The sequence below is a fragment of the Gavia stellata genome, chromosome 6, assembly GCF_030936135.1.
Source record: "Gavia stellata isolate bGavSte3 chromosome 6, bGavSte3.hap2, whole genome shotgun sequence".
NCBI lineage: Eukaryota > Metazoa > Chordata > Aves > Gaviiformes > Gaviidae > Gavia > Gavia stellata.
In genome coordinates, this window is record NC_082599.1 from 20,436,526 (window position 1) to 20,450,127 (window position 13,602).

Sequence of the window (13,602 nt, forward strand, 5' to 3'; positions counted from 1 at the left end):
TTATGTCTTTCACTAACGACAGATTTAAAAAAATTTAAAAGTTGTATTGTATGAGAAATAAAAAATTGGGTATAATTAATGGAAAAATTCTGCTAATAAAGAAACAGGTTTTGCCATGTGAATTTCTAGGAACAACATTAAAGTTAAAAGTGAACAGTGGAGATCCCTCAAACCAGCCTTGATAGCTGTCATGCTGTGCCAGTGTATAATTCCTGTGGCTTGCACAGGGGGGAGTAGAACTTAGGAAATACGAGAGGTCTTAATAAAATCAGTGCTAATTTTCTTAGCCCCAGATCTGTTTAAATAAGCTCTAAAGCTGTATGAATCACAAAAATCTCTAAAAATCATCTTAAATATGATACCCAAAAGAAGGGGGTTTTTTATCCTTCTTTCCATCTTCCTGCTCACTTCCATGGGTTGGGAATGCACGTTAAGACTTCAGGACATTCGGGGTTGGGGGTTTTTTGTTGTTGTTTTCGGTGGTTTATTTTTTGTCTTGTAATGTTTAGTAATTTTCTAACAGTTTCAACCAATATATAATAGGAATCTCAAACTCCAGTTTGAAAGCAGCACTGGCTGAATAGAAAGTACTCGGGCTTTGGTTTTTTTAAATACTCTTACTTTCGTAAAACCAGTTTTAAAGCCATCTTTTGAGGTGGAAGGCAGTCAAAAGCATGATTTCGGGGTGCTTGGGATTGAAGGTATTGCCAGCCAGAGGTGCTGCTTGGCTGTCTCCCTCTCTGCTCTTCCTCTGTTGAAGGGAGATCTCTGAATGCCATCCAGAGTAGCTTGGGAAGCCTTCAGTGAGTTAGATATGAACTCTCTTCTCTCTCTGCATGTTGTTGTTCTGTTTAAATAAAATGTAAGACCACCATGTGTTTGTTTTAATGTAGGTAAATATTGTCATTATCAGAAATGTTCCTAAGACCATCTTTTAATTACAGTTTTACCAAAGAGATACTTTAAACTATTATCTATTTGTAATTTTAGGGTTATTATTTATTAGAGTTTTCAAACTTACAGTTTTAGCTTTGATTTGAAAGGGGTTTGATCTGTGAAGCAGTGCAGCAAAATTAAAATTGTAGTCTGTTTCTTATTTGGCATTAGAAGCTAGTATTAATAATCCAGATTTTGAGACTTAATCCAGCTGAAAAGTCATACTGCTTTTCAAAACAGTCATCTCCTTTCAAGACTGTCAGTGAAGACAGTGCTAAGATGAATGAACTTTATAATTTGGAATCTTTTTTCATTAATGCTTTCAAACATCAGGGTTTGTAATAGGCTAGGTTACAAGGAATAATGATCTGAAAGCTATGTGTACCAGGCATCTAATTTCACTTCATACTGGAAAAACATCCATGTAAAAAAAGCTCTCATTGGTGCCTCCAAAAGATTCATAAAGATATGACTTGTATTTCTTTTTGTCTCAGAATTTGAGCACTTTACAAAGCATTGTAAATGCAGAGGAACTCAAGTACAGAGACAGTTTAATAATTGGACTTTTTAATGAAATAAGTTAATTGCAGTATCTTCAGCAATGTGCTGAACAAAAGAATTTGAATTCATTAAAAAAAATCTAAATTAAATCCCACTAACTGGTGACGGCTGATACCATGTCCTGTGTGTTGCTCCTGGAAATTGAATGCTTGGAATCATTAGGTACAACAGCTTGTCCTCCCACTTCTGTAGATGTTTTTTAGACAAGTGAAGCTTATCTTAGTCTGCTTGACAAAGTCTTGAGAACCCATTGTCCCGGTGGAAAGGTTTTAATAATTCCCTTGACCAAGTCATCCCACACAGACTGGCTTTAGACTACCTTTCTACTAGCAAACAATGCAATGCCAGATAACATCCACTGGCACTTGAGCTCATTAATGGTTCTACTGTGGTTTTGCTTTGGGCCAGTTAGCTGTCTCCCAAATAATTCTGAGCAAGGTTTAAGGTATTAACTCAGGCCAGTTACTGTTCCTACTTAGGAGTTTGAATATGAGCATCCTGGTTTAGAAGAGAACTTAATAATTTGAATGTGAGATCACAGAATCACTACGTTTGGAAAAGACCTGTAAGATCATCAAGTACAACCATCAACTAACACCACAATGCCCATTAAACCATGTAAAGAAATTTTTTCCTAATATCCAGTCTAAACCTCCCCTGGTGCAACTTGAGGCCATTTCCTCTCATTCTATCACTAGTCACTTGGGAGAAGAGACCAACACCCACCTCGCTACAACCTCCTTTCATGTAATTGTAGAGAGCGATGAGGTCTCCCCTCAGCCTCCTCTTCTCCAGACTGAACAACCCCAGTTCCCTCAGCCGCTCCTGGTAAGACTTGTGCTCCAGACCCCTCACCAGCTTTGTCACCCTTCTCTGGACACGCTCCAGCACCTCAATGTCCTTCTTGTAGTGAGGGGCCCAAAACTGAACACAGCAGTCGAGGTGCGGCCTCACCAGAGCCGAGTACAGGGGCACCATCACCTCCCTACTCCTGCTGGCCACACTGTTTCTAATACAGGCCAGGATGCTGTTGGCCTTCTTGGCCACCTGGGCACACTGCTGGCTCATATTCAGCCGGCTGTCAATCAACACCCCCAGGTCCTTTTCTGCGGGGCAGCTTTCCAGCCACTCGTCCCCAAGCCTGTAGTGTTGCATGGGGTTGTTGTGACCCAAGTGCAGGACCTGGCACTTGGCCTTGTTGAACCTCATACAATTGGCCTCGGTCCATGGATCCAGCCTGTCCAGATCCCTCTGCAGAGCCTTCCGACCCTCGAGCAGATCAACACTCCTACCCAACTTGGTGTCGTCTGCAAACTTGCTGAGGGTGCACTCAATCCCCTCATCCGGATCATCGATAAATATATTAAACAAGACTGGCCCCAAAACTGAGCCCTGGGGGACTCCGCTTGTGACCAGCCACCAACTGGATTTTGCTCCATTCACCACGACTCTCTGGGCTCGGCCATCCAGCCAGTTTTTAACCCAGCGAAGAGTGCACCTGTCTGAGCCACGAGTCGCCAGCTTCTCCAGAATACTGTGGGAGACAGTGTCGAAGGCTTTACTAAAATCCAGGTAGACAACATCCACAGCCTTCCCCTCACCCACTAGGCGGGTCACCTGGTCATAGAAGGAGATCAGGTTGGTGAAGCAGGACCTGCCTTTCATGAACCCGTGCTGGCTGGGCCTGATCCCTTGGTTGTCCTGCACGTGCCCTGTGAGTGCCCTCGAGATGAGTTATTCCATTCCAACTAGAACTGATGCCAGAGGACAGTCCAAGACCCGTCTAATTCACTGGTATGATTGTGACTTTATGGTTCTGTCAGATGGCTTAGTTGCAGTAGTACAAGGCTTTGCAGATACTACACTGCTACTCCTTTGGAAATCTTTGGCAATAAAACCAGTTCTCTTGAGTTCAATTTTATTTTGGCATACTCTCTTCTGCCATTAGAGGAAACGTCAAGTTCCCTGTACCGATTTACATACTTACCTTACTGCCCAGTATCTTCCTTAATTGTAATTGTTGCTACAGTTAAAGCAGCTAATTGTAAGTACACACAAAAGTACCAAATATGGGATATTTAGTGAGACGTCTGTTTGTTAGCTTTTCTCTAGTTTCAGTTCACTGATCACCAGCAGCACTCGCCACATACGTGAAGATTTCTGGCCCAGCTAAGTGTGCTTCACACACCAGGTGTGATTGTGTTTGGGACTAGTTTGGGAATTCCATTGGCATGCCCTTACATCATACCCTTTGCCAGATTGCTCGTAGAGTAGAGCTGTATTTGAAAGGTTTTGCCTTTCAAGGAAGTGAGCGTGCCGACATGTTCAGACTCAGTTATATAGTGCAGGGATTGTCCTGGGAGGAATAACCTTTCTCAGGTGCATGAAGACTAGGGCAATGATTCATGTCAATTTTAGAAGACTGTTTCTCCCTTGTTAGAGATCTAGTACCCCCAAAGGACCTGTCCATTATGAACAGTAACTTGTGAACCCTTGGTATTTTGCACCCTCTTTCACCTGCCCAAGAAGGCGGTAATTATCTTCCAGTTAATTGTGACATGATTATGAGTGAAATTCATGCTGTTTATGACAGATCATATCTTTCCTCTCTTTTTCTCAGGCTTTTTCTTTCCCTCTACAAAGTCATTCCAGGTTTCTTCCACACATTGAAACTCTGGATGAGTTTCATTTAAACCATAGTATTTACTCACCTGTATCCTTATTAAGGCTAACAGCTCCAAGCTGATAGAATGCTTCTAGACCTCAGAAGTACCTGCCCTTCCTTAGGGACCAAATAAGCCTTATCAAATGTTGTCCAAGACTGCTTGAACTGCTTAATAATAAATACAAGAGGATAGCTGTCTCTAAACAAAGAATACTGGGGAGGGGACCATGTCAAGTCAGAAGCATGAGAGACTGGATATGTTCTTCAATCACCAAAATATTTTTCATCCCTGGTACTTGCAAAATAGCTGTTATTCTCCTTGCACCTTTTTGAACTACAAAGCTACCGATGAGGCATCTGGGAGTTAGTGTGGTCAGCAGAGAAATGTAGCAGGGCAGTTTTCCCATGAACACCTCCAAAATCCAACTCCAAGTACCAATGATTTTTTGTGAAGTCACCAAAAAGTTAGAAAGACACATGTAGACTGCCACTGGAAAGTAGAAATAAAGGTTATTTTATCAGTAACTGGAGATTATGGAGATGTATAGTCCACAAGCCCATCCAGTTCTGTCCATCCTTCCACTCTCCATCTGTCTGAAGGTGCACTAGCCCATCTGTTCTTTGAAGCTGTGAGCAACTGAGATTATAGTTATACAGTCTGTATACTTAGGTATTTACAAAAGGAGCAGGAATTGTGCATAGCCTGTAAACACTTGTAAGTCTAAAAATAGCAAGTCTAGATTGCCTGGTTTTTAATTAACCAAAGTTATAACAGACATGACTGTACACCTTAGAGAAATCAGGTTATTTTCAGGAAACAGAATGGCTAATAACTTGTTAGGAGTGAGAATAAAATAAGTTAGTTTGGCCGAGTTCATTAGCTTTCTCCTTTCTGGGTAGAGTTCTATTGCAATATCATGTGGCGTTTTGCAAAAGTAACCAAGTTAGGTGCATCCCAATTTACGGTATTATTACCACTGTTTAAAATTAAAAAAAAAATTCAAGAGTAAAACCAAAAAGATCAAATTCCAAGCCTAAGGCTACATATTAGAAATGTGTAAATAACTAAAAGTGAACCAGGCTTGAAGGACTGTCAGGAGAAGTTACTATAGAAACAGCATATAAGTATATATAGCAATTTCAAATTAAAACTGTTTAATTGTAAATAATAGTCCTGACAATTTTAAATTATAGTTGCTGGCCAAAATTATGAGTTACATTCATCTGTTTACCCTGTCTGATGCGATGCCTTTTTTTTTTAGTGGCAGTCAGGCCTACAGCCTCAGACAGATGGTGAACGCTTCAGTCTAAACATTGACGTTTTCTGTCAACTCATCAGATGAGTCTGAAGCTTTTAGTACTGACTAGGAACACTAGAGATCATTATTTTCTCTTGCAAAGTTAAAAAAAAAGAAAAACCACACCACTAAGCCCACCACTTCTGCACAAACAGAGGGGAATAATGTCTTTCTCTATGCTTAAAGTTGCAAAGCATGTTATTTATGACTAGATTATAGAGTCCATCGTGCATGGGCCAGCTTTCTATTTACATTTAAAGACAAAATGGCCTAGAGCATGAACCAGCTAGGTTTCTAAGCGTTATGGTAAATTCAAATATATATGACATGTTAGGTTCTTGTGCTGTGAATTTCCATGCTAACCAGTTTTTAACTACTGTAATATTTTCTCATACATAGTGTAAAATGCTGCTTTTTAGTCACATTTTAATGATAATTTGCAATTGGTTTGGGCTGCTTATATTATCATTATACTGTCAGTTAGTACAACTCTTCTCGCTACTCTTCAGGCGTTCTTTCAGCAGAACATCGTTTACTTGTCAAATGCACTAGAACCATCGTTATGCTCAAATGGGTCAGACTTTGAAATATTAGCAAAGTCTTTGCTGTATGGGCTTACCTACTTTCAGACATAGTTTGACCATTTAAAATTGTGTAAGTTAATCAAGCATGTTCATGTTAAATACTTAAATAGTATTTGAGGACAAAATCAAATATTCATTTGAAATAGTTCCAAATCTAGTGCTCTTTTGTTTTAAACCTGTGCTCCTGACCCCAAAAGCACGGACCAGAAAACTGGAGTTAAACCTACCGCTCCCTTTGACATTGTTACAGGAGAGCTCAGCAAAGTCATCTGTGATAAGTGCGTGGCCAGGATTTCACCCTATTTTTAAGGAACAGGTAATACCCTGCTTCCTCCTAAAGGGAAACTTTTCATTTCAGCATATATTCAAGCTATGTTTATATGTTTCTTTTGGATGTGTTTTCCTGTGCAAGAAGTTGAGTAATTTACTTAAAATACAGAATATCCTAATGTAGATATTAGTATATATGTAGATATTTTATAAACTACAAATATGATTTTCAAGGGCAGAAATCAGCAACAGTTGAGTAAAATTCTGTAGGCGTATGTTCTAGCTTCTGAAATGTCTGAAGCAAGACACCCTGTCCTTCCTAGTGAGCTAAACTTGCTTTAAAGATTAAATTGGTGTAAATTGATGTAAGAGTGGAATCCTGTGCTCTTTGAGAATAGATGACAGGCAGGGTGGAAATTTTTAAAAATATAATGAAAGCAACTTGAGTGTCTCAAAAAAACCCACTTTTTGTACAACCCCCTTTTTTTTTTCCTCAATTAAAATGGACTTCAAAAGGGATTTATTATTCCTCAGTGCTGACACTCAGGTGACTTCAGTAAAAAAAAGAAATTGAGAAGCCACTTCAAAGCAGGTGAACAAGAGGAAATTGTCAGCGTACAAGCCTTCCAGTATAAAACTACTCATGAGTGTAGGTACCCTTAGGTTTTCTATAGGTGGCTCTCGCTGTTGACTGCATGTTCTCTTCCCTACACAGGTAATTGTATGCAGAACGGACACCTATTGCACTGCCTGTTTGTCTCCCTGGCAACCAGCAGAAATAGTGAATAGTGGTAAAAGAGAGGGACTGCCCATTTACTAGAGACAGCAAACAGCAGAGCGATGGGGAAGTGAATGGGAAGAAAGGAAAGAATAGAATGGGCTAAAAACAGGAGAGGACAGCATAAAGGAGAAAACAAAAGCAGGAAAAAAAAAGACCTTAGCTTCTGGAGAGGAAAAAAATATGAAATAAACAGGAAGACAAATGAAAGGCAAAAAACAGACAATAAGGTGAAAAAAGGGGAAATTGCACCAAGAGCAGGGTTCAGGGCTGCACGGAAATCAAGGAATAGCACAGTGGTATTGAGCGGGAGGTAGGAGAAAATGTTCCTAAATAGATGGAAAAACATTACTGTAGGCTAAAAGCAATTTTGTCACAGAAGTGGTGACAACATAGGCTAGAGAATACCCCAGAAAAGAAAGTGAGGACTAGGTGTCTAGCAATTTGCACTGAGATGGGCTGACATCAAGCCACTAAGCTGTTAAAGCAGAGCTACATTTAAGTCTGTGTCATCCTCCATCTACATCATTACTTGCACAGGTTATCAATGGCTTGCTTCCCCCTCCATTTCTGCATGAATTACATCCGTACCTACCAAAAAAAGAAGGGAAAGGGTAGGTAAAAAGGCAAAGCAATACAATATAATGTACTATTATTTAAATGCAGATGCTCATGAAGAAGGATGCATACCGTGTAATGGTTACCCTGACTCTTTGTATGTCCTAATGTAGTAAGAGGTGAAGATTTGCAAAGGTTTGTGAAGAAACACAGTCGAGGAAAGACCTTCACCTAGTTCCTCATGTGAATCAAGAGGCTGCGCAGAATGTGGCCCACATTAGCCAGGGATAACATGGCTATCACGTTAGCCCTGCTAAGATAACTGACTTATAAAGCAGCTTTGATATGAAAAACCAGGAGAAGCAGAAAAAGTAGAGATGAGAATATACATGTTCTCATCCAAACAGTCTGCATTTCACCTGCATCCATGGGCTCACAGTTCCCTATAGGAGAGGTGACCCTGAAGACGGGAGACTCATTAGTGTGGGTATTAGATGGAATTCAGCCTGTGCAAAAGGGCCGTACATCCTACGGGCTGGAACTATTACTGAAAAACACATCGGAAAACTTCACTGAAAGTGAAATTTCATAGGTGAATATCTAACTACACAAAACGGCAGAAGCAACTTGGGTGCACTGGCTCTGTTGAGGCCTGGGTTTCACCAGCAGATGTTTTCTATATATTTATTATATTTTATATATATAAGCTATTGATGCTGTGCAGAGCACTTTCAGAAGAAATGAGCGCACCCAGTGACTCATTTGATTGTAGCAGTAGCAAGTATAATAATGTTCCTGGTAGCAAATCTGCAGCCTAGATAGATAATCACATGCAGTGGCGACATTTAGATTACATTGCACTTTGAAGTAAAATTAAGCACTGGCCCAAGTCTGAAACAACATGAAATGTAAGACTGTGAATCACAGGGGTTGTATCTTACAACCTGTGTATTTATTGAACACTTCCTTAAATGAAATTACTTTCTTACATGACTTACTAGAAGAAAACAGCTTTATATGCTTGGAAGTCTACAGCTTTCTGTTGTGTGCTGTAGTTCAGCTAATTAGTCCTTTCAGTGTGTCACCTAAGCACCCAGTGGATAATTTTCTGTGAAATTATTAGGGCTCAAGAAAATGGCAATAATTGGAATATTCTGAAACATGACATAACACTGGACAGCTTCTCAACCTGCTTTTTGGGGAGCAATTCCACATGTCAACGCATGTGCACACAACACATTAGTGGAAGATATTTCAGATTGCAGGCAGGAGCATTTGAAAGAGAAAGTCGAGCCCAAAAAAGGAGTATCAACTTCTTGTCCTTCACAATATCCAAAATGTTTTTAAATAATTATATTGCTTGCCATTCAATTTCTTTAATGAAAGTATTCTAATGAATGTATAGACTTATCACATAAGCATTTGATAATTCAAGCATGATTGCCTTAACCACGATGTAGAAAATCATGAAAATAATATATAAAGGGATAACGGAGAATGAGCATGTTGTATATTTCTGAATTAATCCTTGCAAAATAGGGCTACCTGTGAAAAACAGGAATGTTGAGTTTTCACATAGAACTGAGATGTATATATAATTCAGGATTTTGTCTTCACTGATATCAAATCATTCCATAGATTATCATCAAAGGGAGGAGGAGAAATAGCAGAAAGGGGAATTCTACCCTGTTTTTTTCCAAAAAGACCCAAAAATGGCATAGCTTATTTGTCAGTAAATTATATGCACTATGTTATCCTTTAGTCATCTTGATATCTTACTAGCTTTGCCATGGAGAAGCAAGAAGCTAAGAATCTTATTTTTCATGTAAAATGAGATAGGAAAAGTTCTGTTCTTATTAAGGAATCTTGAAGCTGTATTTATACAAAAAATTGATTAGAATATAGGGTCATAAAGAATTTCTTACTAATTTTCAGCTTTAAGCATGGGGTTCAAGAGAGCTCAGAAAATTAGGTATTTGAAAACTATGCTGCACAGCTGATAAAATGTGTCAACATGCTGATGATACTTTATTTCGTTAATGGTAATATTGTCCTCATGCTGTGCAGAAAAATGAAAGTTGTCTGAATTAACAAAAAATGATGGGGTGTTTTTTATAACACTCTTTTAAAAAAGATGGATTTTTGTTACTGCATATAAGGACTTGTAAATGTATTAGCTAAGTATTACAGATTTATTTAGCAAGGCTGCTTGATAGAATTGTTTTAATGTTCTTTTTAGAAAGAGTTAACATAAAGGAGTGAAGGTCTTTTCTTTCACTGAAATTTAGCAGTCCTGTTAAGCATGTACCGGCTTATTTTCTAGGCTCACTTTTATCCCAGCTGTGAGTGGGAAACTTCAGGAAATCATTCCCAAAAAGCACCTTGAGGTTACTAAATTGCTACTTCATTTATATCAAGATGGACAAATTGAAAATCTGCCAACCACAGTCACCAGTGCAAGTCCTGCTGGACTCCCACCCAAACAGATGACACGTTTTGCCTCCTCTGTGATGCAGATATGGGGGATTGATAGTTTCAAAGGTAGGAAGTTCTAGACCAACCTTGTAGATGCTGAAAGCAAGTGGCATTCCTCCCTCTTTCCTTTGTCTCCCCATCAGGATAAGAAATGCTGTCATGGGAAACACTGAAATCATTTTAGGGGCTTTTCTTTAAATTGCAGTGGCATGAGTGTTCACAGTCAGCACCAAGTAGGAAACAACTATTGCGGTACATGGTCTGCTTTGAGAAGGTCTCTTAGAAGTCTGCAAGAACATGGCCAAGTCCCTTTTTATCAAGTGAAGAGCAGTATTAGCAGAGCTTTTCATGCCGTGTTTCATGCTAGCAACATTGCCCTTTCAGAAGACTTGTTTGCAAAATACTGACATGAAACAGCAGCATTAGCAAATGGCTAACCCTAACTTACAAATAGGACTTAAGCGACTCTCATTAATTGCTTTTTTTTTTCTTGTCAAGTAATACAGAACAGTTTGGGAGGGTGTTGTATACTGCTAACCAAAGGATTTATTTTACGTTATTACAGTGGGTGTGTTGCACATGTTCTGTGTTCATGGTGTGGCTGTTTTATAGATGGGGGCACTCAGGACCAGAAAGGTTAAAACTGGAGAGTTAGCAATAGCTAGGGTTGAAGAGATGGTTTCAGAGTAAAGACTGTGACCCTAGCAGCTGAGAGAAAGGGCAGGGGATTATTAGTCCAGTATTCGAGATGCCTAGCTGCCATTCCTTCATGTGGCACAAACTCTATATGATTTCAGATAAAGCTTCTACATCTCAGATCCCCATCTGGAAAACTGGAATAATAGGTTTTCTTTTATTGCACAGGAATTCAAATTCTGTAGAGCCATAAGATTAGGAATGGATGCATCCATTTAACAGTTGAGTGGCCTGAAATTGTGGCACTAAACTCTTCTTGGAAGCCAGATTCATTTTTATCATCCTTGCAGAAACTAATCATCTCACTCAAAGAAGGAATCACTCAGTAAATGTTTTTGTGAGAATAACCCTTCCCACCTTCTAAAGCATTAGAAAAGTATTTACCTTTAGGATATATGCAAAGTACTTGATGTTTATAACAGAATAATCAATGTAGCTTGAATAATAGGGATTAGTATTTTAAACAAGTTTTCTGTAACCTCAGCATTAATAGATCTAATTTCACTTTATGATTAGCTCTTTAAGAGAAATTACTGATGGTCAGAATGAGCTATGTATCCTGTAACACATTATAACTGCTTTGTGAGGTTGGTAACAGCCCTATAATTGAAAATCCTTCAAGAACTCCATCTTACAGCTTCTGCATCTGTTAAAACCAGAAATCCTTCTGAGATGCAAAATGACGGATCTTTGTGCACTGCTCAGGACTGGTACTGCTTTTGTGGCCTTTTTCTGTCAAGCTTCTTTGTATGGTGGAGCGTACAAATGTGTTTCCTTCCTAAGGTTCTGATGTGCATTCACTGAGCCTCTGCAGCGGCTTAAGGTGTTTTGCCCATTCATAGACAGTTTGAGCTTAAAAATGCTACACTGTGAAGTGGCACAACTGCGTCATGACTATGTGTTCTCTGCTTCCGGACTTGTAACCTCCAGCACAGCAACAGGGCAGACAGAAAGAGGTGTTACAGCCCAAACTGTGCCAGCAAGATTCAACAGAAGTTGTGTGTCAGAGTTGTTAGTCAATTCACAGTCAACAATTTCCATCTTTGTTGTTCATTCCCTTTGTTTCTTGCCAGACAGTATTGTTTTCAGGACTCTTGAATCTTTCTATTTTTATTTTGCCATTTAAAAAGGGGAAATCTGTATGTGGTATGTGCAGATTCCAGTATTAAGTTAGTGAGAGAAATTGCTTAAAATTAACGGAGGAGCCTAAAACTGCAAAATCTCCAGGGTCCCAAGAGCTTTGTTATGTTATTTGTTACCAAATACTAACTACCTTTGTTAAACAATTCAAATTGTTTATTCGGCTAACTTGTTCTAAAGTCTCCTGTATTTTAGAATAATGTGTTTCTAATAACCAGGTCACTCTGACACAAAAGAAACAGGAGCTTCAGTATTCAACAAATATTTAAAAGCTGATCTGCTTTAAAAGTTGACTGTTGGTTAGTTTCATGTTTCCTATTCGGGGCTTGGATTTTTAAATTTTCTCCAAGTTCCTGTTCGAGATTTGGTAATAACAGAAAGAGGAAAGCTGATGAGTCCTTTTCCAGTTTGCATTATTGTGGCTTAACTTTTCCTTGGTTCCACAAAATACGAGTGGATGTGTTTGAGTTGGTTTTAGGATTAATACAGTATGGGCATTTTTATTCTGGGAATAAATATTCATTCTTCAATAGTTCTCATCATCAATGTAGCTTGTACTTTTTCTGCTTCCTCCAGTAGTCTTTCCAACAGGACTTCAAACTATTAGTTGTAAGGCAGGTTATTTTTAAAAAAGAAGTCAGTTTTCACGTGCAGGTGGCAAATCTTTTCAAGGTTAATAGCCCATTTGTAATGGAATATGGTGACCTTAAGGAAATATAATGATTCGTAAATAAAAAAATGCAGGGATCTTGCACTTCAGTGCTCAAGTCTATTGACCCTGAAATGCAACTAGAAAGTTGGTGGTAATAAATAATACCCCTTGCTGGTGACAGCACCATAAATGTTCATCATAAACAAATATGGAGAATGGAGAAACATACACACTAAATACAATCTAGGACAACAGAATACAAAGTACAGCAGTGTGATGTTTGAAAAAGTATTTTTGGTTTTTTGACATCAGTATCAATATCTTATCTGCATTAGGTGTGCTTTTTGGACCATAGAAGTGGAAAGGTCTGTCAAATAGAGCCTGCTCTTTCTATGAGATCGTCTATAGAAGTCAAGAGTTATAAGTTAAGCAGTTCAAGATTTTATTTTTCAAACGCTGGCCTAAAAGCAGGATAACCTCCTGATGAAGGGGTTTGTTTTGGCATGATTTTTGGAATGTTTGTCTCCACACCAGTACGTATTCAGCAAATAGATGTGTTGTTTCTGGGTGTTTTATGTTTTAAAATGTATAAATATATGTATTTATATAATGTATAGCCATCCTCATTTCTGTTTTTTCTTTTGTTCCTGCAGTTTATTGTGGAGTGTCATGGGAATACGCTTCTTCCACAGTTTTTGGGCATGTACCGGCTTACGGTTGATGGAGTTGAAGTATATATGATTGTTACAAGAAATGTGTTCAGCCATCGTTTATCTGTTTATAGAAAATATGATTTAAAGGTGAGAAATAACTGCTGATGAAGTACCTGACAAAGTAGCTGAAAATCTTTACTGTAGATGTTAGATTTTGGTGATGCTTGAATATTGCTCAGAATTTTAATTAATTTTAAATTGTGTTATTTAAGAGGCAGCATTAACTGGTTTAATTCTGCATCTAGGCTTAGCAAAAGTGAAGGATGGTTTTATAGA

General features: G+C 38.7%; 1 protein-coding gene across 3 annotated transcripts in view; it reads left to right on the plus strand.

The window, feature by feature from the left end:
- Positions 1-13,602, plus strand: part of PIP4K2A (phosphatidylinositol-5-phosphate 4-kinase type 2 alpha) — a 120,840-nt gene that overhangs the window by 88,362 nt on the left and 18,876 nt on the right. For all 3 annotated transcript variants that reach the window (XM_059818619.1, XM_059818621.1, XM_059818620.1), the window contains one exon: positions 13,267-13,413. In XM_059818619.1, coding sequence (XP_059674602.1) covers positions 13,267-13,413 — 147 coding nt within the window. The remainder of the gene's footprint in view (positions 1-13,266; positions 13,414-13,602) is intronic.